Source organism: Salvelinus sp. IW2-2015, linkage group LG23 (genome assembly GCF_002910315.2).
Source record: "Salvelinus sp. IW2-2015 linkage group LG23, ASM291031v2, whole genome shotgun sequence".
NCBI lineage: Eukaryota > Metazoa > Chordata > Actinopteri > Salmoniformes > Salmonidae > Salvelinus > Salvelinus sp. IW2-2015.
This window is the reverse complement of record NC_036863.1, coordinates 18,816,823-18,842,088: the sequence shown is the minus strand read 5'-3', so window position 1 is coordinate 18,842,088 and position 25,266 is coordinate 18,816,823. Positions and strand designations below refer to the sequence as shown.

The window sequence follows — 25,266 nt, the reverse complement described above, 5'->3', positions numbered from 1 at the left end:
CTGAAGATAGATGGGGGAAATCAATTCACATATGGTGTCCAGGGCACAGCTGGGWGCTGAGGGGGGTCTARAACAGGCAGCAACAGTGAGAGACTTATTTCTGGAGAGATTCATTTTTWAAATTAGAAGCTCGAACTGTTTGGGCATAGACCTGGAAAGTATGACAGAACTTTGCAGGCTAACTCCTCCCCTTTGGCAGTTCTATCTTGACAGAAAATGTTGTAGTTGGGGATGGAAATCTCAGAATTTTAGGTGGCCTTCGTAAGCCAGGATTCAGACACGGCAAGGACATCAGGGTTGGCGGAGTGCGCTAAAGCAGTGAGTAAAACAAACTTAGGCAGGAGGCTTCTGATGTTAAATTGCATGAAACCAAGGCTTTTATGGTTACAGAAGTCAACAAATGAGAGCGCCTGGGGACACACAGGGCCTGAGTTAGCCATTACATCACCCGAGGAACAGAGGAGGCTATTAAAACTGGTTGTCTAGTGCGACATGGACAGAGAATAAAAGGAGCAGATTTCTGGGCGTGGTAGGATAGATTCAGGGCATAATGTACAGACAGGGGTATGGTAGGGTGCGGGTACAGTGGAGGTAAATCTAGGCATTGAGTGACAATAAGAGAGGTTGCATCTCTGGAGGCACTAGTTATGCTAAATGAGGTCACCGCATGTGTGGGAGATGGGACAAAAGAGGTATCTGAGGCACGTTGAGTGGGACTAGGGGCTCCGCAGTAAAATGAAACAATGATAACTACCCTAAACAGCAGTATACAAGGCAAATTGACATTAGAGAGACATAAAGCGAGGCATAAAGCAATCACAGGTGTTGATTGGGAGAGATAGCTAAGACAACGGGTAAGACAACAACAGCTAATCAGCTAAGACAACAACAGGTAAAATGGCATTGAATGGGCAGAGAGGGTCAGTTAACTACACACAGGGCCTGAGTTTGAGGCTGGGGCCGACAGATATATAAAATAAACAAAATGGAGTAATGAACAGTCCAGCAGGCATCAGCTATGTAGCCAAGTGATCATAGTGATGTTCAGATGTACCGATATGTGCAGGTGTTGTTACACGTGGTCTGCCACTGCGAGGACGATCAGTTGTCCGTCCTGTCTCCCTGTAGTCTCCCTGTAGCGCAGTCTTAGGCGTCTCACAGTACAGACATGGCAATTTATTGCACTGGCCACATCTGCAGTCCGCATGCCTCCTTGCAGCATGCCTAAGGCACGTTRACGCAYATGAGCAGGGACCCTGGGCATCTTTCTTTTGGTGTTTTTCAGAGTCAGTAGAAAGGCTTTTGTGTCCTAAGTTTTCATAACTGTGACCTTAATTGCCTACCGTCTATATGCTGTTAGTGTCTTAACGACCGTTCCACAGGTGCATGTTCATTAATTGTTTATGGTTCATTGAACAAGCATGCGAAACAGTGTTCAAACCCTTTACAATGAATATCTGTGAAGTTATTTGGATTTTTACAAATTATCTTTGAAAGACAGGGTCCTGAAAAAGGGACGTTTCTTTTTTTGCTACATTTATTAGGAAGAAACACTCTTTTTGAATTCATGAAAGCAGCATTGATAATGTTAGAAATATGGACTGATCAGGAACAGCAAATACTTCAGGTTTGAGATATTCACTTACATTAGAGCACAATGAATGCAGCATTTTGCTCTAGTCTTAACCTACCACACCCTAACATTGATGTGATCTTATAAAACGTGGCCATGTGTGGAATAATTACCATTTTCCCCATAGTAACCCAGTCAATGCAAATTAAATGTTTTGGCACAGTGATTAGGTGGGCCTTCAATTTCCTTGAAGCTTAACTCCAACTCCAATCCTTTGCATACACACCATAAAAATCATCAGCTATATTTCATAGTTGAATGATAAATTTGATCTATGAAAGCATATTTGCCTTTTTCCTATGTACAGTATAGGGGCATTAAGTCAGGTGAATGTTTGATGTTTAAGTCAGGTGAATGTTTGATGTTTAATTAAGGCAGAAATATTTCATATTTATTTTCCCTTCAACTATTCACAGTATGGGATCAGGTGAAAACAATGTGTGCGCGTGCGATTGTTTATGTTGCTTATTAGCCCTATCAAATGCCCCTGTAGGGGTTGTTGGGGGAGGGGGGTTCAGTCAAGTGAAGGCCCAAAGAAAGACAGGGTCAGTTGAAAGGCAACACAGGGAGAAGCTGTGATGTTCTGTCCAGACAGTTATCCGCCTTTGATCTTTTAGCAGGGTCTATCTGGTGAGTGGTTTGGGTTAGAACTGAATTTGAGGAGAGGAAGGGGCAGGGCCGATCAATGTCAAATTCACGAGAGCCGTATCAAATTAACATAAGCCCCTGTGCCCCAAAGACAGGGGGCTGTAGCACAGCATATAGTCCATCTCACTCAGTCTCCCTTTCTCTGGCTGATGTTCTCTTGCTTGCTAATCCCCAATTTGGTGCCCATCTGCATGTTTTAAACATCCCATCGTGAGTGTGCTACATGTTACGTAACTGGCACATCCCTGCTGACATTAAGATGCTGTGGGCGTAATAGGGAAAATGAAATAATTTTGACTAGAGCCCACACAACGCCTCCAGAGAATGCCACGCAGAACGAGTGGCATAAACAAGTCCTGTACCCTAGAGAGAAACTCTATGGGAGGTTGGGGGGACTGAGGGGTAACCGAGCAAGGGGTGAGTACAGTGTCCACTTTAGTCAGGGAGCTGTTGTGAGAGCTGCCACAGCCTATTAAGGTATGGGCTGACATTAATTGAGGGAGTCTTCGAGTGCATTCACAAACCAGCTCAGACAGAGTTTACTGGGAGAAACCATCCCTGTTGCTTCCGGACCTCCCTCAACCTGTTAAGCATATGTGCATGCACAAACGCAGGAATGAACAAACACACACACACACACACACACACACACACAGCAACATCACACACACACCAGCACACAACACCACACACACACACACACACACAGTAAGTGTGTATGGTGTATGTGTGCCTATTGGGAGTTCAATTGAGTTTATATCTGCCTGGTTGCCTCGACATAAACATTCTCCCTACGGTTGATGTGTAAAGGGGGGAAATATCCCTATTGCTTTCTGTTTAGGATTTAACCAGTCTAATTAATTCAGATGCAATGAGTTGATGCATTTTGAGTGTGTATCATATTTGCCTTGCGTAATTGCCGCTCTCGGAGGGACTGAAAGTAAGCCTAATTGAAACTCTGTAACACTGTGGCTTTGACCATTCAGAGTATTTTGCATAAGAGTTGTTATATGTTTATTGTCATAACAGAGACCATCGATTGTGTGTTGGCTTTGGTATCAATAGGTGAGGTTAGGGTGCTCTGTACTGAGCAACATGCATGATGTTGATGTTCAAAGTCTGACTAGGAAAACTACACTAAATATAACAAAATATTGCTATTATGGAAAGGAATGGAGTTATTTTTTTAAGGCTAACCTTACGCTCACTCCTCTCCTGGGTGATGCTAATGCATCATCTTATGCCAACATGCCCAACAAGCATTAGTTGTTGAGCAATGACCAATAAAGAAATCATGCGTCAAGTAGGGGAGTTGGTTACATTGTCACAATAAATGGGATGTCATTTTTAATGTGCAAGGGCTGTGGAATATGTTTTTCAAGGCAGGATCAAGCCAAGTCTCCCAAGCTTTTGCCTTTAAAGGGGCAAAACCGCTGTTGAAACAATAACAAAGCGTTGCCCCCACCACTGTTTCGGTAAAAAGCTGAGGGATGGGGCTGGAGTAATGCAACCACTCAAATTCATAGACAGAGCTATGGATGTAAGTACTGACCATTATATCAAAATTATAGTTTTAAGCTTGTTTTGAGTCTATACAGAATCTGTTTACATTTATTTTGTTCACAAACATTGGAGTAAAACAAGCTTAGGCTATATTTTGGGTTCTGTTTGGGTATGACTGTTGAACTAAAGCTCATGAGGCATTTTTAAGTTAAAATTGATGTGAAATAAATTGCCATCCTTGCGCCTTTCTTAAATAATTCCCAATTTCTTCTAAAAATTATTTGAAATAATAATGAATAAAACATTTGGTCACCACACCTTGTTATTGGAGTTTCTACATTGCAGAACCAATTGTATTTTTGTAAACTTAAGTTGTAATGGAGACAAATGGCATGGACAAAATTATAATTATTGGCACCCCGGAGCTAGTACTTGGTTACACAGCCTTTTCCCATGATAACTGCAAACAAACACTTATTGTAGCCATCAATGAGCTTGCTACACCTTTGTGATTTGGCCCACTTTTTTTTTACCAGCAAACTGTTCTAATTCTTCAATGTTTGAGGGGTGCCCTCCATCAACTGCTGTTTTATGATCTCACCGTAGATAATCTGCTGACTTAGTACCAGAGAGAGCAAAGCAACCCCACAGCATTATCAAAACTCCCCATGTTTGATTGTTTGAGAATTTCAATAAATGTTTCACAAAAATATATTTATTTCTGTAATGTTGAAAATCCAATAACGAGAAAATTCAATAATCAATTTCTATTTATTTTAGAATAAATCGAAAAATGTTTATTTTTTAAGTGCAAAGATGCCAATATATATGGCCGCAATTAAATATTCTTAAAAAATCAATGGGTACATATCATTAATTTATGTCCACAAATGGTAGTAGAAACTGAAGATTGGCCGATTAAACTAGGGCAGGGTTCCCCAACTGGCGGCCCACGTGCCTAATTTGGTCCGTGGGTAATTTTACTTGGTCTCCAAGTTTTCTGAGCCAACATTTATTTTTAATTGCATTTTTGTAAATTGTTGGACATAAAATACTCTAAAAACACCAGCAAATCAGCTCCAAGTGATTTTAATTTTGGAAATCTGTTCCAAAGTATCCCCATGCATAATCCTTCCCCATTTCTCCTTCTCCCAAATCCAGTCAGCTGATGTTCTGAAAGAGCTGCAAAATCTGGACCCCTACAAATCCGCCGGGCTAGACAATCTGGACCCTTTCTTTCTAAAATTATCTGCCGAAATTGTTGCAACCCCTATTACTAGCCTGTTCAACCTCTCTTTSGTGTCGTCTGAGATTCCCAAAGATTGGAAAGCAGCTGCAGTCATCCCCTTCTTCAAAGGGGGGGGGGACACTCTTGACCCTAACTGCTACAGACCTATATCTATCCTACCCTGCCTTTCTAAGGTCTTCGAAAGCCAAGTCAACAAACAGATTACCGACCATTTCGAATCCCACCGCACCTTCTCCGCTATGCAATCTGGTTTCAGAGCTGGTCATGGGGGCACCTCAGCCTCTCCTTCCAGTTCTCTGCTGCCAATGACTGGAACGAACTACAAAAATCTCTGAAACTGGAAACACATATCTCCCTCACTAGCTTTAAGCACCAGCTGTCAGAGCAGCTCACAGATTACTGCACCTGTACATAGCCCATCTATAATTTAGCCCAAACAACTACCTCTTCCCCTACTGTATTTATTTATTTTGCTCCTTTGCACCCCATTATTTCTATTTCTACTTTACACATTCTTCCTCTGCAAATCTACCATTCCAGTGTTTTACTTGCTATATTGTATTTACTTCGCCACCATGGCCTTTTTTTGCCTTTACCTCCTTTATCTCACCTCATTTGCTCACATTGTATATAGACTTATTTTTCTACTGTAATATTGACTGTATGTTTGTTTTACTCCATGTGTAACTCTGTGTTGTTGTACATGTCGAACTGCTTTGCTTTATCTTGGCCAGGTCGCAATTGTAAATGAGAACTTGTTCTCAACTTGCCTACCTGGTTAAATAAAGGTTAAATAAAATAAAAATATGTGATTGTACACATAATATAAGCAAGGTTTGAAATGACTATGTTTTAATCAAACGTTATATCTGTTTGGGCTTCATGCGGTCAATTTGCAGTCTACAAATTATTTTTAATTATGTTCCGGCCCCTTGACCATCCGCTCAATATTTTMTTTTAATAAAACATGTATTTGATGATCCCTGAACTAGGGGGAGGAGTGCCCCCTATTGGCCTATCAAGACTTCTGCATTACAACTTTGTCAAGGAGGTGCTACTTTAGAATAACACTCTGCAAGGTAAATCAACTACCTTCATTTGAAAGAACATCGTTCATTGTGTTTTTCTACGAGTGCCTGCCTAATATACCAACAGTAAAATAATAACCAATTTAGCACAATACTCATTTATAATTTCCAGGAATGCACCCACCAGTACGCTAGGCGGAGCTAAACCTTGTTCTTACTTACAATGTAGAAGAAGACAAACATCATATTCGAAAGATGGCGGTGATCAAGGAAAAAGATGGGAGACCAGGGAAACCGCCAGGAAAGGAATCGCAACCTTTGATTATAGCCAAAACTCCAGCAGAGGAGCAACGCCTGAAGTTGGAGAGATTGATGAGAAACCCTGTAAGTGGCTGGGGAGGTTCGGGCCTTTGAGGATATCTTCAAATGGCACATGTTTATCTCCACAGCTAGCCAGGCTAACTAACGACGTTAGTACCAGCGAATATGTGCTTAACGTTACGGTAGACAGAACAGTGTGTGACTATAGCTACTATTTAGTTAAATTATCGTAAAAATCTATGAATACTCACATATGTTTGCAGGATAAACCTGCTCCTATCCCAGACCGACCGAAAGAATGGAACCCCCGGGCTCCTCCGGAGTTTGTGCGGGATGTGATGGGTAAGCCTGCAATTTGGCGGATGAATTTGTGAAATCTCAGGTAGCGACAAGGACATGTGCGATTCCCTTTTTTTGCAGTCCAAGAGTAGAGCGAGCCCTTGCAAGAGAGGCGTATGGACGCATTTTTCAAAAACACTAAAGCCTAAGCAATATGTTTTAAACCCACTGATGAGATATTTAATTAATCTTCTCCAGGCTCCAGTGCAGGAGCTGGCAGTGGAGAATTCCATGTGTACAGACACCTTCGCAGACGAGAGTATCAGAGACAGGACTTCCTGGACAAGATGACTGAGAAGGTGGGCATTTTTTATTACGGGCTCCCCAAGGACACCCGACTACATCGTTTCTCATGGGACCCAATTTCATTCAAGCGGTGGGGGTAACCAATAAGATTTTAATAATAAAATGTTCTTGCAGCAAAAGATGGATTTGGACTATGTTGACAAGGTGTCAGATAACCAACAGGCAGCTGATGAAAGAACAGCCAAACACAGGAAGAAAAGGTTGGTGCAGTAATCATGGATCCGCTAAAAAAAGAAAGATTATAGAGCATACATGGCCTTTATTCTTTGAGTCTCTGCTGTAAACTGTATACTTGCTGATGGTTTATGTTACACACATGTATGTGTATTTCAGGGAAAAGCTGAAGCAGAAGAAGCTTATGGCAAAAAAAGCCAAGCTGGATGCCAACAAAGGTGAAGGTAAATGGAAAAAATGACATTTAAGTGATGGATTTTATTGAAACATGTTCCCTTCAGACGCTTGGAAGTGCAAGTCCACTACTCGTGTTGCTATGGCCACCCTTACAAAAAAGATAACAGTTTTGAAACTACAGTAAAAGTTCATTAACTGCAGTTGACTGTGGTATTTTGGACACAGTAATTGCAGAATTACACTGCAAAATTGCGGTAGTAAAAAAACTTATTTTGGATGCAGTATTTGCAGCATACTGCACTGCAGTTATACTACACTCTGACTGCAATATTTTTTCGTAAGTGCAGTGCAAGAGCCAAATTGTACTTCCATATTGTGCTACAGAACAGGGCTAGGTTTCCCAATAGCATGCAACTTAAGCCTYTGAGTGTTTTAAGGATGCATTGTTTTCGTAACAGGCAAAGATGTAACATGCGTTTCCCAAAACACATTTTCATTTTAGTAATTTAGCAGAAGCTCTTATCCAGAGTGACTTACAGGAGCAATTAGGGTTAAGTGCCTTGCTCAAGGGCACATTGACAGATTTGTCAGCTCGTGTATTAGAACCAGCAACCGTTTGGTTACTGGCCCAATGCTCTTAACTGCTAGGCTAYCACCTAGAGAACGCTCACTAAAGCCTTGTTCACACTGGCAGTTTGAAGTGACTCAAATTCTATTTTTGCATATTTAAATCTGATCTTTTTTCCTATAGTCTGAATAGCCAAAGAGCACTTGGAATCAGATATTTCCAGCCAAATTTCAAACAACTCATATAAATAAATCTGATTCCTGGCCATGCAACTCTTCGGGAACAGTCAACTAGGTTGTTAAAACTTTACAAACAAATGAGTGAATTCTCGTCAGTTATCGCCACAGCTGTGTACATTCCCCCTCAAGCAGACACCAAGACGGCCCTCAAGGAACTTCACTGGACTCGATGTAAACTGGAAACCATATATCCTGAGGCTGCATTCATTGTAGCTGGGGATTTTAACAAAGCAAATTTGAGGACAAGGCTACCTAAATTCTATCAGCATATTGATTGCACTACGCTTGGGTGTAATACACTCGATCATTGCTACTCTAACTTCCGCGATGCATACAAAGCCCTCCCCCGCCCTCCCTTCGGCAAATCCGGCCACGACTCCATCTTGCTCCTACCGTCTTATAGGCAGAAACTCGAATAGGTACCAGTGACTAGAACCATTCAACGCTGGTCTGACCAATCAGAATCCACACTTCAAAATTGTTTTGATCACGTGGACCGCGATATGTTCCGGTCAGCCTCAGATAACATCGATCTATACGCTGACTCTGTGAGTACGTTTATAAAGAAGTGCATTGGAGATGTTGTACCCACTGGGACTATTAAAACCTACCCTAACCAGAAACCGTGGATGGATGGCGGCATTCGCGCAAAACTGAAAGTGCGAACCACCGCATTTAACCATAGAAAGAGGTCTGGGAATATGGCTGAATATAAACAGTGTAGTTATTCCCTCTGCAAGGCAATCAAATAAGTGAAATGTCTGTACATAGACAAAGTGAAGTCGCAATTCAACGGCTCGGACACGAGAAGTATGTGGCAGGGTTTACAGGAAATCAGACTACAAAAAGAAAACCAGCCACGTCACGGACACCGACGTCARGCTTCCAGACAAACTAACCACCGTCTTTGCCCGCTTTGAGGATAATACAGTGCCACCGTTGCGGCCCACTAACAAGGACATAAGTAAAATATTTAAACGTGTTAACCCTCGCAAGGCTGCCAGCCCAGACGGCATTCCTAGCCGCGTCCTCAGAGCATGCGCAGACCTGTTGGCTGGTGTGTTTACGGACATATTCAATCGCTCCCTGTCCCAGTCTGCTGTCCCCACATGCTTCAAGAGGGCCACCATTGTTCCTGTACCCAAGTAGGCAAAGATAACTGAACTAAATGACTATCGCCCCGTACCACTCACTTCTGTCATCATGAAGTGCTTTGAGAGACTTCAAGGATCATATCACCTCCACCTTACCAGCCACCCTAGACCCACTTCAGTTTGCATACCAACCCAGCAGGTCCACAGACGATGCAATCACCATCATTCTGCAACCTGCCCTATCTCATATGGACAAGTGGAATACCTATGTAAGAATGCTGTTCATTGACTACAGCTCAGCATTCAACACCATAGTACCCTCCAAGCTCATCATCAAGCTGGAGGCCCTGTGTCTCAACCCCTCCCTGTGCAATTAGGTCCTGGACTTTCTGACCGGCTGCCCCCAGGTGGTGAAGGTAGGAAACAACATCTCCACTTTGCTGACCCTCAACACTGGGGCCCCACAAGGGTGTGTGCTCTCCTGTACTCCCTGTTCACCCACGACTACGTGGCCATGCACACCTCCAACTCAATCATCAAGTTTGCAGACGACACAACAGTAGTAGGCTTGATCCGTGGCCTCCAACTGCTCTTAAATGCAAGTAAAACAAAATGCATGCTCTTCAACCGATCGCTGCCCGCCCGTCCAGCATCACTACTCTGGACGGTTCTGACTTAGAATATGTGGACAACTACAAATACCTAGGTGTCTGGTTAGACTGTAAACTCTCCTTCCAGACTCATTAAGCATCTCCAATCCAAAGTTAAATCTAGAATCGGCTTCCTATTTCGCAACAAAGCATCCTTCACTCATGCTGCCAAACATACCCTTGTAAAACTGACCATCCTACCGATCTTTGACTTCGGCGATGTCATTTACAAAATAGCCTCCAACACTCTACTCAACAAATTGGATGCGGTCTATCACAGTGCCATCCGTTTTGTCACCAAAGCCCCATATACTACCCACCACTGCGACCTGTATGCTCTCTCGTTGGCAGGCCCTCGTTTCATACTCGTCGCCTAACCCGCTGGCTCCAAGTCATCTACAAGTCATCTACAAGTCCCGCCTTATCTCAGCTCACTGGTCACCATAGCAGCACCCACCCGTAGCACACGCTCCAGCAGGTATATCTCACTTGTCACCCCCAAAGCCAATTCCTCCTTTGGCCGCCTTTCCTTCCAGTTCTCTGCTGCCAATGACTGGAATGAACTGCAAAAATCYCTGGAGACTCATATCTCCCTCACTAGATTTAAGCACCAGCTGTCAGAGCAGCTCACAGATCACTGCACCTGTACATAGCCCATCTGTAAATAGCCCATCCAACTACCTCATCCCCGTACTGTATTTATTTATTTATTTATCTTGCTCCTTGGCCAGTATCTCTACTTGCACATTTATCTTCTGCACATCTACCATTTCAGTGTTTTAATTGCTATATTGTATTTACTTCGCCACCTTGGCCTATTTATTTCCTTACCTCCCTTATCRTACCTCATTTGCACACACTGTATATAMACTTTTTCCCCCTACTGTATTATTCACTGTATGTTTGTTTATTCCATGTGTAACTGTGTTGTATGTGTCGAACTGCTTTGCTTTAACTTGGCCAGGTCGCAGTTGTAAATGAGAACTTGTTCTCAACTAGCRTACCTGGTTAAATAAAGGTGAAATAAAACAATTACCAACAATGACGAGACAGCTTACAGGGAGGAGGTGAGGACACTGTGTGGTGTCAGGAAAACAACCTCTCACTGAACGTCGTCAACACAAAGGAGATAATCGTGGACTTCGGGAACCAGCAGAGGGAGCACCCTCCTATCCACATTGACGGGACAGTAGTGGAGAAGTTGGAAAGCTTCAAGTCCCTCGGCGTACACATCATGGACAAACTGAAATGACCCACACACACAGACAGCGTGGTGAAGAAGGCTTAACAGCGCCTTTTCAACCTCAGGAGGCTAAAGAAATGTGGCTTATCACCCAAAACCCTGACAAACTTTTAGATGCACAATCGAGAGCATCCTGTCGGGCTGTATCACAGCTTGGTACGGCAACTGCACTGCCCTCAACCGCAAGGCTCTCCAGAGGGTAGTGAGGTCTGCACAACGTATCACTGGGGGKAAACTACCTGCCCTCCATGACCCCTACAGCACCCATTGTCACAGGAAGGCGAAAAAGATCACCAAGGACAACAACTGCTCGAGCCACTGCCTGTTCACACTGCTACCATCCAGAAAGCGAGGTCAGTACAGGTGCATCAAAGCTTGGACCGAGAGACTGAAACAGCTTCTATCTCAAGGCCATCAAACTGCTAAACAGCAATCACTAACTCAGATGCTGCTGCCTACATTGAGACCCAATCACTGGACACTTTTTAATGAATGWGTCACTAGTCACTTTAAACAATGCCACTTGAATAATGTTTACATATCTTACATTACTCGTGTCATATTTTATACCATCTATTGCACCTTGCCTATGCCGCCCGACCGTCACTCATCCATATACTTACATGTACATATTCTCATCCACCCCTTTAGATTTGTGTGTATAAGGTAGTTGTTTGGGAATTGTTAGATTACTTGTTAGATATTACTGCACTGTTGGAACTAGAAGCACAAGCATTTTGCTACACTCGCATTAACATCTGCTAACCATGTGTATGTGACCAATAAAATTTGATTTGATGTGCTAGCAAGCTAACCAGCTAGCTAGCTAGTTGACTGTTGTGGTAAGCCAAAAAGGACTTGATTCAAAACATCTTATTCTTTGAGGCTTTAAAAGTGTTCTTACACTATGATTTCGAACGTTCAAAGCAACTGGGATACTTCCAATGGCAGGCAATGACATCTTAGCTTACCACACAACTTCTGAGTGAGAGGACGCATCACCACCAATTACCCTATGCCACTGCATACATACCTGCCATTACCATGACAACTAGTGTAGCAATGTCAGCAAATGACTACAGTCTGAACACACAAATCCAATGTCTTTTCTGTTTGGACAGTCAGTATTCCAAAAGGGATTTGAAAAACAACTGATTTGAGCATTAAGGCCTGCAGTGTGAACAAGGTTTAAGTGTGTTGTTGTATACTGAGTGAACAAAACATTAGGAACACCTTCCTAATATTGAGTTGCACTGCATCCCCTTTTGCCCTTAAAACTGTTGAGCGTGATAAACCCAGCAGCGTTGCAGTTCTTGACACACTCAAACTGGTGTGACGTGCACCTACCATGCCCCGTTCAAAGGCACTTAAATCTATTGTCTTGCCTGTTCACCCTCTGAATGGCACCCATACCAAATCCATGTCTCAATTGTCTACACTTACACAATCCATGTCTCAAGGCTTAAAAATCCTTCTTTAACCTGTCTCCTCCCCTTCATGTACCCTGATTTGAAGTGAATTTAACAGGTGTAATCAATAAGGGATCATAGCGTTCACCTGGTCAGTCTGTCATGGAAATAAGTGTTCCTAATTTTTTGTGCGCTCGGTGTATGTTGATACGGATAGGATCGAAAGAAGGCGACACTGCCTTCGGATCAGCTTTCTCTATTCACATTCTTACCTTCACATGAGAATGATTACACAATGCTGACAAATATTGGAAAAATAACTAAATAAATTATTTCAATATGATTGAAATATGTAGCCTATAAAAGCTATATTGTAACATTAATGCAGTCATTGGTTTTCATTAGATCTTTATTTTTTACCTTGATTCGCTTGTTTATAACATTGCCATCTTCATATTTGTATTAAACAATGACGTTATCGACGGTCACAAAGAGACAGATATACATTTTGATCTGTGTTTGGCTGAGATCTTGTGTGTAAAGCATAGAAAGTGAACTCCTCTTTGTATCTCTATCTGCCATTATGGTATCTGTGACAGCATGGATAGCACCATTGAGGCCATCTCAATTTTAAAGCAGTACATTTTCTTCTGTTGTATTTATTATAGATCCCCATTTTTTTCTGGTGTCCAGCAACATAAGACAGTTACATACAGTTTAAAATACTACATTACATTTCATCATTTCCACCACCACATATTTACAATACAACATCCAATTTTTTATTTTTTTATTTATTTCACCGTTATTTTACCAGGTAGTTGACTGAGAACACGTTCTCATTTGCAGCAACGACCTGGGGAATAGTTACAGGGGAGAGGAGGGGGATGAATGTGCCAATTGTAAACTGGGGATTATTAGGTGACCGTGATGGTTGAGGGCCAGATTGGGAATTTAGCCAGGACACCGGGGTTAACACCCCTACTCTTACGATAAGTGCCATGGGATCTTTAATGACCTCAGAGAGTCAGGACACCCGTTTAACGTCCCATCCGAAAGACGGCACCCTTGTGCACATGTGTGTGGAGTTTGTGTCTTATGTGTGTATTTTCACAGTCCCCACTGTTCCATAAGGTGTATTATCTGTTTTTAAATCCGATTCTACTGCTTGCATCAGTTACCTGATGTGGAATAGAGTTCCATGTTGCAATGGCCCTATGTAGTACTGTGCGCCTCCCATAGTCTGTTCTTGACTTGGGGACTGTAAAGAGATCTCTGGTCATGCCTTGTGGGGTATGCATGAATATCTGAGCTGTGTGCCAGTTGTTCAGACAGCTCGGTGCATTCAACATGTCAACACCTCTCACAAATACAAGTAGTGATGAAGTCAATCTCTCCTCCACTTTGAGCCAGGAGAGATTGACATGCATATTATTAATGTTAGCTCTCTTGTATATCCAACGGCCAGCTGTGCTGCCCTGTTCTGCGCAAATTGCAATTTCCCTAAGTCCCTCTTTGTGGCACCTGACCACACGACTGAACAGTAGTCCAGGTGCAACACAACTAGGGCCTTTAGGACCTGTCTTGTTGATAGTGCTGTTAAGAATGCAGAGCAATGCTCCGAAAAGAGATGGCCGCCTCGCTTCGTGTTCCTTGGAAAATTGCAGTATTTTGTTTTTTTACGTGTTATTCTTTACATCGGTACCCCGGGTAATCTTAGGTTTCATTACATACAGTCGGGAGGAACTACTGAATATACGATTAACGTCAACTCATCATCGTTCCTACCAGGAATATGACTTTCCCGAACGGATCCAGTGTTCTGCCTTCCACCCAATACAATGGATCTGATCCCAGCCGGCGACCCTGTGCGACGCCGAAAAAGGGGAAAACGTGGCGGTCTCGTGGTCAGGCTTCGGAGACGGGCACATCGCGCTCACCTCCTAGCATACTACTCGCCAATGTCCAGTCTCTTGACAATAAGGTTGTGAAATCCGAGCACGGGTAGCATTCCAGAGAGACATCAGGGATTGCAAAGTGCTCTGCTTCACGAAACATGGCTAACTCAAGGGACGCTAACGGAGTCGGTGCAGCCAGCTGGTTTCTCATGCATCGCGCCGACAGAAACAAACATCTTTCCGGTAAGAGAGGGGCGGGGGGGTATGCCTTATGATTAACGAGAAGTGGTGTGATCATCATAACAACACACAAGAACTCAAGTCGTTCTGTTCACCTGATCTAGAACTCCTCAAATCAAATGTCGACCGCATTATCTACCAAGGGAATTCTCGTCAATCATAATCACAGCCGTATACATTCCCCCCAAGCAGACACATCGATGGCCCTGAACGAACTTTATCTGCACTCTTGTAAACTGGAAACCACACACCCTGAGGCTGCATTCATCGTAGCTGGGGATTTTAACAAGGCTAATCTAAAAAAAAACTCCCTAAATTCTATCAGCATATCGATTGTGCTACCAGGGCTGGAAAAAACATAGACCATTGTTATACTAATTTCCGCGACGCTTATAGGCCCTCCCCCGCCCCCCTTTCGGAAAGCTGACCACGACTCCATTTTGTTGATTCCAGCCTACAAACAGAAACTCAAAACAACAAGCTCCCGCGCTCAGGTCTGTTCAACGCTGGTCCGACCAATCTGAATCCACGCTTCAAGACTGCTTCGATCACGCGGATTGGAATATGTTCCGCATCGCGTCCAACAACAATATTGACGAATATGCTGATTCGGTGAGCGAGTTCATTAGGAAGTGCATTGACGATGTCGTACCCACAGCAACGATAAAAACATTCCCAAACCAGAAACCGTGGATTGACGGCAGCATTCGCGTGAAACTGAAAGCGCGAACCACTGCTTTTAACCAGGGCAAGGTGACCGGAAGCATGACCGAATACAAACAGTGTAGCTATTCTCTCCGCAAGGCAATCAAACAGGCTAAGTCTCAGTACAGAGACAAAATCGGAGTCGAAATTCAACAGCTCAGACACAAGAGGTATGTGGCAGGGTCTACAGTCAATCACGGATTACAAAAAGAAAACCAGCCCCGTCGAGGACCAGGATGTCTGCTCCCAGACAGGCTAAACAACTTTTTTGCCCGCTTTGAGGACATACAGTGCCACTGACACGGCCCCCTACCAAAACCTGCGGGCTCTCCTTCACTGCAGCCGAGGTGAGTAAAAACATTTAAACGTGTTAACCCTCGCAAGGCTGCAGGCCCAGACGGCATTCCCAGCCGCGTCCTCAGAGCATGCGCAGACCAGCTGGCTGGTGTGTTTACGGACATATTCAATCAATCCTTATCCCAGTCTGCTGTTCCCCAATGCTTCAAGAGGGCCACCATTGTTCCTGTTCCCAAGAAAGCTAAGGTAACTGAGCTAAACGACTACCGCCCCATAGCACTCACTTCCGTCATCATGAAGTGCTTTGAGAGACTAGTCAAGGACCATATCACCTCCACCCTACCGGACCCCCTAGACCCACTCCAATTTGCTTACCGACCCAATAGGTCCACAGACGACGCAATCGCAACCACACTGCACACTGCCCTAACCCATCTGGACAAGAGGAATACCCATGTGAGAATGCTGTTCATCGATTACAGCTCAGCATTTAACACCATAGTACCCTCCAAACTCGTCATCAAGCTCGAGACCCTGGGTCTCGACCCCGCCCTGTGCAACTGGGTCCTGGACTTCCTGACGGGCCGCCCCAGGTGGTGAGGGTAGGTAACAACATCTCCACCCCGCTGATCCTCAACACTGGGCCCCACAAGGGTGCGTTCTGAGCCCTCTCCTGTACTCCCTGTTCACCCACGACTGCGTGGCCATGCACGCCTCCAACTCAATCATCAAGTTTGCGGATGACACTACAGTGGTAGGCTTGATTACCAACAACGACGAGACGGCCTACAGGGAGGAGGTGAGGGCCCTCGGAGTGTGTGTCAGGAAAATAACCTCATACTCAACGTCAACAAAACAAAGGAGATGATTGGGACTTCAGGAAACAGCAGAGGGAGCACCCCCCTATCCACATCGACGGGTCAGTAGTGGAGAAGGTGGAAAGTTTTAAGTTCCTCGGTGTACACATCACGGACAAACTGAATTGGTCCACACAACAGACAGCGTTGTGAAGAAGGCGCAGCAGCGCCTCTTCAACCTCGGAGGCTGAAGAAATCGGCTTGTCACCAAAAGCCCTCACAAACTTCTACAGATGCACAATCGAGAGCATCCTGTCGGGCTGTATCACCGCCTGGTACGGCAACTGCTCCGCCCACAACCGTAAGGCTCTCAGAGGGTAGTGAGGTCTGCAGAACGCATCACCAGGGGCAAACTACCTGCCCTCCAGGACACCTACACCACCCGATGTCACAGGAAGGCCATAAAGATCATCAAGGACAACAACCACCCAAGCCACTGCTGTTCACCCCGCTATCATCCAGAAGGCGAGGTCAGTACAGGTGCATCAAAGCAGGGACCGGAGAGACTGAAAAACAGCTTCTATCTCAAGGCCATCAGACTGTTAAACAGCCACCACTAACATTAGCGGCCGCTGCCACATACTGACTCAACTCCAGCCACTTTAAAAATGGGATATGATGGGAATTATGTAAAAATGTACCACTAGCCACTTTAAGCAATGCCACTTAATACAATGTTTACATACCCTACATTACCCATCTTAATGTATATACTGTACTCTATATCATCTACTGCATCTTGCCATCTTTATGCAATACATGTACCACTAGCCACTTTAAACTATGCCACTTTATGTTTACATACCCTACAGACTCATCTCATACGTATATACCGTACTCTATACCATCTACTGCATCTGCCATGCCGTTCTGTACCACCACTCATTAATTATCTTTATGTACATATTCTTTATCCCTTTACACTTGTGTGTGTGTGTAAGGTAGTAGTGTGGAATTGTTAGGTTAGATTACTGTTGGTTATTACTGCATTGTCGGAACTAGAAGCACAAGCATTTCGCTACACTCGCATTAACATCTGCTAACCATGTGTATGTGACTAATAAAAATTTGATTTGATTTTATGGACAGACTTCTCCCCATCGTAGCTACTGTTGTATCAATATGTTTTGACCATGACAGTTTACAAGCCAGGGTTACTCCAAGCAGTTTAACCACGTCAACTTGCTCAATTTCACATGATTCATTACAGATTTAGTTGAGGTTTAGGTTTTAGTGAATGATTTGTCCCAAATACCATGCTTTTAGTTTTTGAAATATTTATGACCAACTTATTCCTTGCCACCATTCTGAAACTAACTGCAGCTCTTTGTTAAATGTTGCTGTCATTTCAGTTGCTGTGGTAGCTGATGTGTATAGTCATCCGCATGCATAGACACTGGCTTTACTCAAAGCCAGTGGTATGTCGTGGTATGTCGTTAGTAAAGATTGAAAAAGTAAGGGACCTAGACAGCTTCCCAGGGGAATTCCTGATTCTACCTGGAGATTATGTTGGAGAGGCTTCCATTAAAGAACACCCTCTGTGTTCTGTTAGACAGGTAACTCTTTATCCATAATATAGCAAGGGGTGTAAAGCCATAACACAAGTTTTTCCATCAGCAGACTATGATCGATAATGTCAAAAGCCTCACTGAAGTCTAACAAAACAGCTCCCACATATTTTTATAAATTTCTCTCAGCCAATCATCAGTCATTTGTGTAAGTGCTGTGCTTGTTGAATGTCTGTCAATTTGTTTACAGTAAAATATCATTGTATCTGGTCAAACACATTTTCCCCAAAAAGTTTACTACGGGTTGGTAACAGGCTGATTGGTTGGCTATTTAAGCCAGTAAACGGGGCTTTACTATTCTTGGGTAGCGGAATGGCTTTAGCTTCCCTCCAGGCCCGAGGGCACACACTTTCTAGGAGGCTTAGATTGAAGATGTGACATATCGTCCGCTATTATCCTCGGTCATTTTCCATCCAAGTTGTCAGACCCTGGTGGCTTGTCATTGTTGATAGACAACAATCATTTTTTTCACTTCCACACTCACTTTACGGAATTCAAAATTACAATGCTTGTCTTTCATAATTCTATTAGTTATACTTGGATGTGTAGTGTCCACTTTAGTTTTTTTTAAATTGAACCTTTATTTAACAAGGCAAGACAAATGCTTATTTACAATGATGGCCTACCGGGGAACAGCGGGTTAACTGCCTTGCTCAGGGGCAGAATGACAGATTTTTACCTTGTCAGCTCTGGAATTCGATCCATCAACCTTTCGGTTACTGGCCCAACTCTCTAACCATTAGTCTACCTGCCGCCCCAAAATAGCTCACATCTACCACTTCTTAGACTTGCTTTCAATTAGTGACAGATCTATAACACATTTCTATGTGGATTTGGTCAGGTAGCCCAAAAAGTGARGTATTGCAGCTTTAAGTACAGCCAAAACGGTCCCGTGTGGCTCAGTTGGTAGAGCATGGCGCTTGCAACGCCAGGGTTGTGGGTTCATTCCCCACGGGGGGACCAGGATGAATATGTATGAACTTATCAATTTGTAAGTCGCTCTGGATAAGAGCGTCTGCTAAATGACTTAAATGTAAATGTAAAAGTAAAGCCTAAAGCCAGGCAGAGATCAGGTAGGGACCCCTGACCAGTGACAGGTTTGAGCTGACAGACCACAGACAGCGGGGTGTTAGTATATGTGTAACAGGATCCACCACCAGGGTTAGCCTACCGCTGACAAGTAGATCAGACAGGTGTTAAGTAGAAAAGGAAAAGAAATGGAGAGAATTCAAGCTCAGGGAAATCTGAAATACCTCAGGGACGGGATAGATTTTCTTTACTCTGTCTTTCTCTTTCTCCTGCTAGAAGTGGTTAATGGTAACGTTTATACCTATTTGAACAAACGTTAAAAAGGGATGGCTTAATGTCATTTAAACCATGATATTGAGACAAAGCCGTACAGGCTTCGCCGAAGGACTATCTACACTTTTCATCGTACACAAAACCAAGGAGAAAAAGACAAACGTGTTGACTGTTTCTGGAGATACATGAAAAACAAACATAGTAGGGAGTTAACATTAAAGTGATAATAAGGTATTTATTAATTAAACAGTAGCCCCAGTAGCAAATGTTAAAGGTGAAAGACCCTATGAACATGGGTCGTATTAATTAGGCACCAACCGGGAGAAAAACTAACTAAAACATGGAGGGACTGGGCCTCCTGGGTGGCGTAGCGGTCTAAGGCGCTGCATCGCAGTGCTGAAGGCGTCACTACAGACCTGGGTTCGATCCCAGGCTACCTCGCAGCCGGCCGCGACCGAGAGACCCATGAGGCAGCGCACAATTGGCCCAGCATCGTCCGGGTTAGGGGAGGGTTTGGCCGGCCGGGATGTCCTTGTCCGTGAGGCTGGCTTCCGGGTTAAGCGAGCAGTGTGGCTTGGCAGGGTTGTGTTTTGGACCAATGCATGGCTCTCAACCTTCGCCTCTTCCGAGCCCGTACGGGAGTTGCAGCGAAGGGACAAGACTAACTACCAATTAGATACCACAAAAAAGGGGTCAAAAATTGTCCAATAACAAACACCCACTATTCATTTTTGGTTGCAGAGCATTTTACTATGGTGTGCTCTATTGAATAGAACCCTGTAGTTGCTGGCGTGTGATGCCTAAGTTGCTAATCTTACCAATGGAAAAAATCATTTAAAGTAGTTGGCAATATCAGTGGGTTTTGTGATGAACGAGCCAGCTAATTCAATGAATGATGGAGCTGTGTTTACCTTTTTTTGCCCAAAACGTAATTTTAAGGTGCTCCAAAGCMTTTTACTATCATTTGTCATGTATCTTTATTTCATAGTGTAGATTTATTTTTATTCAGTTTAATCACATTATTTCTCAAATTGCAGTACATTTGCCAATCAGTTGTGCAGACACTTATTTGCTATTCCTTTTTCCTCATCCCGCTCAGACAAACAATTTTTCAATTCAAATGTGGATTTAAAGTTTTTACCGTATTTTTCTTAATGGATGCATGCTTATTAGTAACTGGGATAAGCAATTTCGTAAATGTGTCAAGTGCAGTGTCTGGTTGCCGACCTGCCTATGCCTGACTGTGCCTCTCGCTTTTGCTCGTGCAAGATGCAAGAGTTTCTGTTATCTGAAGTAGCCTACGGCCACTATTCGGTCTCCTCCGTTGCAAAAATGCTGATTCTAAGGAGTCGTTTCCCAGTGAAATCTAAGCTTTACACCCAGAAATGGGAGTCGACACCGGGAGTCAAAGGGCAGGAGTCGAGGGATCAATTATTTTGGAGTCYACTCTCCACTAGCAGGTAGTGGTGAATGACTCCGGCTCCTGCTCAGACTCAAATTTGACAAAACTGACCAAAATTAGCACAAGTGCTACAGCTGCAATGTCAGATGTGCACACACAATAATTAACTGGGTGATTGATTATGAATGCATATGGAGCCGTCTGACAATGTATACTAACATAAATATTCAAGGCTAATTGGTAGCCTACGTCAGCCTAGCTGCCTAGGCAAGTTGTATTTCTTTTTGGAGTCTACTCTCCCGCACATACTTGTTCGCTAGCCTAGCATGGCTCTCAACTTTGTTTTTATAACGTCATTGATGACTATAGCTTATAAATGTCCACACTCACCAAGATGATATTTGGTAGCTCATTTCAGCATGGTGGTGATTTTTATGGGTGTATTTTACCATCTTTACAAACCAGAAAACGTGCAGAGTTATGCTCACTGTAGTACAGATAATGGAGGCATTTTGGAGGTGAGTGTGTGCGTTGGGAGGAGATGGAGACAGTTTGATATAAATGCATTCAGGTAGCAAAACAATTATCAATTTACACTACTGAAATTGGGATAGTATATCTACTACTTGAATCAAGTTGATAATACATTCATTTTAGCGAATATATTTTTATGACGGTTATTTTTTTCATTGAAGTCGGTTACACGATTATACAATTAGCGTGCTAGCCCTAGTGCCGATCATTGCCTGATCACTCCCAACCCATAGAAATCTCCACCATCTTGACTACTTTTAAATGGTGGAAGCCCTCAATGACGATCTCTATGCTAAAAGGAGTTACATCCATCTAGAGCCCGCTTTATACCTCATGTTGTCAAGTGACTTGGGAATGCAAAATATAATCTTAACGGCACACTTGGCTGTTCTACGAGTGGTCTGATGCATTCGTTAGATTACAAGCGCAATGTTATTAACGATGGTTTTGGGAAACAGATCAGAGATGTTAACGTTTCTAAACCCGGTCCAGTACAGTTTCTTAGTGGAAAATGGTAATGGTAAAAAGTTATGGCAGAAGAGACTGATTTGGACTATTTTTGGTGTCCCCTCTCTTTAGATTCTGAGAAGTCCTCCTCCAGCAGTGAAGAGGACGACCAGGAGAGGGAGGCTGAGGATGATGCAGAGGCGCCCAGTTTCGTCATGGGGAAGAGATGAGTGCATGGCTCCGGGTCATGAGACATGCTCCAAGACGAAATTGAACGGTGGGACAACATCTAATACCAGTTCAGAAGTCAACACAGCCTAGCTTTGATCAATGTCATGGATTCGAGACATTATCTGAGAGCGAACCAAGGGAGATAAGCCTCTGTTAGGTAACTGCTATTCTTCCCAACTTGTGATTGTAGTTAGATTCTTTGAATTGAGGTTGACAAAGCTTGGTTGTATTCATTAGGCACCAAATGGTCTGTAACGGGGAGGGACTACCTGAACTTGAAATAAGACGTCCTCATTTCTGTTTTTCGTTGCAAAAACCTTTTGCTACAGTGTGCCCTGATGAATATGATTATCAAGGTGTTAATTTCATGCATGTCTCTACTTTGAAACAGTTTCTTGTTGTGTGGTAGCGTCATTTCTCAAATTTTTATTTTATACTATGCTTGTGTATATATTTTTCATGAACATCTGGGAAGAATTGGGCCTATATTTGCTGTATTTTACCCCTATAGAATCTTCTGGAATGTATTACTAAATGATAACCCAATTTCACTAGATATACAATTACTTTAGGTAGCACTTTCAAGCTATTTCCACAATGCTGAGCAGGACGTAATACTCATTCATAGGGGTCACTCCACTCATTCCACCCTCCATGTGAAATTAATTTGGGGAAGGATAATATAATTGGTCTAGTATTTGTAACGAGTAGTCTAGTACTAGTATTTGTAGTCTTTAATGGAATGAGTTTTGAACTAGTTTGCTGGTATGGCATACCTTTTGACCTTGACTTGCAAATCGGCTATTGGTGGTTCCATTGTACAATAAGATTGGTGTAATGCTTTATTTTCCTTCCTCAAATATGTGTATTGTTGGTTGCTAAGGACTATCACCCACAGTTACTCAGTTTTCATACCTGCCAGACCGGTTCGGTGGCTATTGTCAAGGGTTCTCCAGTGACCTATCACTACAGTTTTACATAGATGAGGAATCAGGTTTTGTCCTATTTTGAAAAACACATCCTAAACCGTTTAATCTCTGTATCAAGTCCTACAGTAAGTGTTTGTTTGACCTGCATAGGATAAGTTACTTTTTTCCCCTACTGAACTTATGTGAAGGTTGTGAGCATACACTATATATACAAAAGTATGTGGACACCCCCTTCAAATGAGTGGATTTGGCTATTTCAGCCACACCTGTTGCTGACAGGTGTATAAAATCAAGCACACAGCCATGCAATCTCTATAGACAAACATTGTCAGTAGAATGGCCTTATTGAAGAGCTTAGTGACTTTCAACGTGGCACAGTCATAGGGTGCCATCTTTCTAACAAGTCAGTTTGTTAAATTACTGTCCTGCTAGAGCTGCCCCGGTCAACTGTAAGTGCTGTTATTGTGAAGTGGAAACATCTAGCCACAACGGCCCAGCCGCGAAGTGGTAGGCCACATAAGCTCACAGAACGGGACCGCTGAAGCGTGTAGCGCGTAAAAATCGTCTGTCCTCGGTTGCAACACTCCTTACCTCTGGAAGCAACGTCGGCACAAACACTGTTTGTCAGGAGCTTAATGAAATGGATTTCCATGGCCGAGCAGCCGCACACAAGCCTAAGGTACCATGCGCAGTGCCAAGCGTTGACTGGAGTGGTGTCAAGCTTGCCGCCATTGGACTCTAGAGCAGTGGAAACGCGTTCTCTGGAGTGATGAACCACGCTTCACCATCTGGCAGTCCGACGGACGAATCTGGGTTTGGCGGATGCTAGGAGAACGCTACCTGCCCCAATGCATAGTGCCAACTGTATAGTTTGGTGGAAGAGGTATAATGGTCTGGGGCTGTTTTTCATTGTTTGGGCTAGGCTCCTTAGTCCTGTTGAAAAACAATAGTCCCATTAAGCACAAACCAGATGGGAGGGTGTATCGCTGCAGAATGCTGTGGTAGCCATGCTGGTTACGTGTGCCTTGAATTCTAAATAAATCAGACACCAGCAAAGCATCATCACACCACCTCCTCCATGCTTCACGGTGGGAACCACACATGTGGAGATAATCCGTTCACCTACTCTGCGTCTCACAAAGACATGACGGTTCGAACCAAAAATCTCAAATTTGGACTCAGACCAAAGTACAGATTTCCACCGGTCTAATGTCAATTGCTTGTGTTTCTTGGCCCAAGCAAGTCTCTTCTTCTTATTGGTGTCCTTATTTTGTGGTTTCTTTGCGGCAATTCAACCATGAAGGCCTGATTCACACAGTCTCCTCTGAACAGTTGATGTTGAGATGTGTCTGTGACATAAACTCTGAAGCATTTATTTGGGCTGCAATTTCTGAGGCTGGTAACTTTAATGAACTTATCCTCTGCAGCAGAGGTAACTCTGGGTCTTCCTTTTCTGTGGCAGTCCTCATGAGATCCAGTTTAATCAGCGCTTGGTTTTTGCGACTGCACTTGAAGAAACTTTCAAAGTTTTTAATGTTCCACATTGACTGACCTTCATGTCTTAAAGTAATGATGGACTGTCGTTTCTCTTTGCTTATTTAAGCTGTTCTTGCCATAATATGGACTTAGTCATTTACCGAATAGGGCTATCTTCTGTATACCACCCCTACCATGTCACAACACAACTGATTGACTCAAACACAGTAAGGAGGAAAGAAATTCTACAAATTAACTTTTAACAAGGCACACCTGTTAATTGAAAGGCATTCCAGGTGGCTACCTCATGGAGCTGGTTGAGAGAATGCCAAGAGTGTGCAAAGCTGCCATAAAGGCAAAGGGTGGCTACTTTGAAGAATCAAAAATATATTGTGATTTGTTTAACACTTTTTTGGTTACTACATGATTCCATGTGTGTTATGTCTTCACTGTTATTCTACAATGTAAAAAATAAAAACCCTTGAATGAGTAGATGTGTCAACTTTTGACTGGTACTGTGTGTGTGTATATATATATATATATATATATATATATATATATATATATATATATATATATATATATATTTTTTTTTTTACACATTTAACCCCTTTTTGGGGCTGTCTCTTATACACATCTAGATGTGTATAAGAGACAGGTGCAGAACAGCAGAATATGTACTGCAAATTATATATATATATATATATATTTTTTTTTTTTACACATTTAACCCCTTTTTGGGGTTTGGCACAAAACTACACTGTACTCGGAAAATATTCAGACCCCTTGACTTTTCCAC

The 25,266-nt window shown here is 43.1% G+C and overlaps 1 protein-coding gene across 2 annotated transcripts; it reads left to right on the top strand.

The window, feature by feature from the left end:
- Positions 1-6,289: 6,289 nt before the first annotated feature.
- Positions 6,290-24,957, top strand: LOC111951081 (PRKR-interacting protein 1 homolog). 2 transcript variants are annotated; one of them, XM_023969083.2, is made up of 6 exons: positions 6,290-6,445; positions 6,646-6,724; positions 6,920-7,020; positions 7,142-7,227; positions 7,361-7,419; positions 21,964-24,957. In XM_023969083.2, the coding sequence occupies exons 1-6, from the start codon at positions 6,317-6,319 to the stop codon at positions 22,059-22,061; spliced, it is 552 nt and encodes a 183-aa protein (XP_023824851.1). In that variant the 5' UTR covers positions 6,290-6,316; the 3' UTR covers positions 22,062-24,957. The 2 variants fall into 2 exon arrangements, with proteins under 2 accessions (XP_023824851.1, XP_023824850.1); XM_023969082.2 differs by having other exon boundaries at positions 6,291-6,445; positions 7,361-7,425.
- Positions 24,958-25,266: the final 309 nt, after the last annotated feature.

Bases quoted from the DNA above. Each gene is read 5' to 3' on its own strand.
- LOC111951081 (XM_023969082.2), top strand. From the start codon at position 6,317: ATGGCGGTGATCAAGGAAAAAGATGGGAGACCAGGGAAACCGCCAGGA. The intron at 6,725-6,919 runs GTAAGCCTGCAA...AATCTTCTCCAG, and splicing joins GTTTGTGCGGGATGTGATGG to GCTCCAGTGCAGGAGCTGGC. The intron at 7,426-21,963 runs GTAAATGGAAAA...CCCTCTCTTTAG, and splicing joins GGATGCCAACAAAGGTGAAG to ATTCTGAGAAGTCCTCCTCC.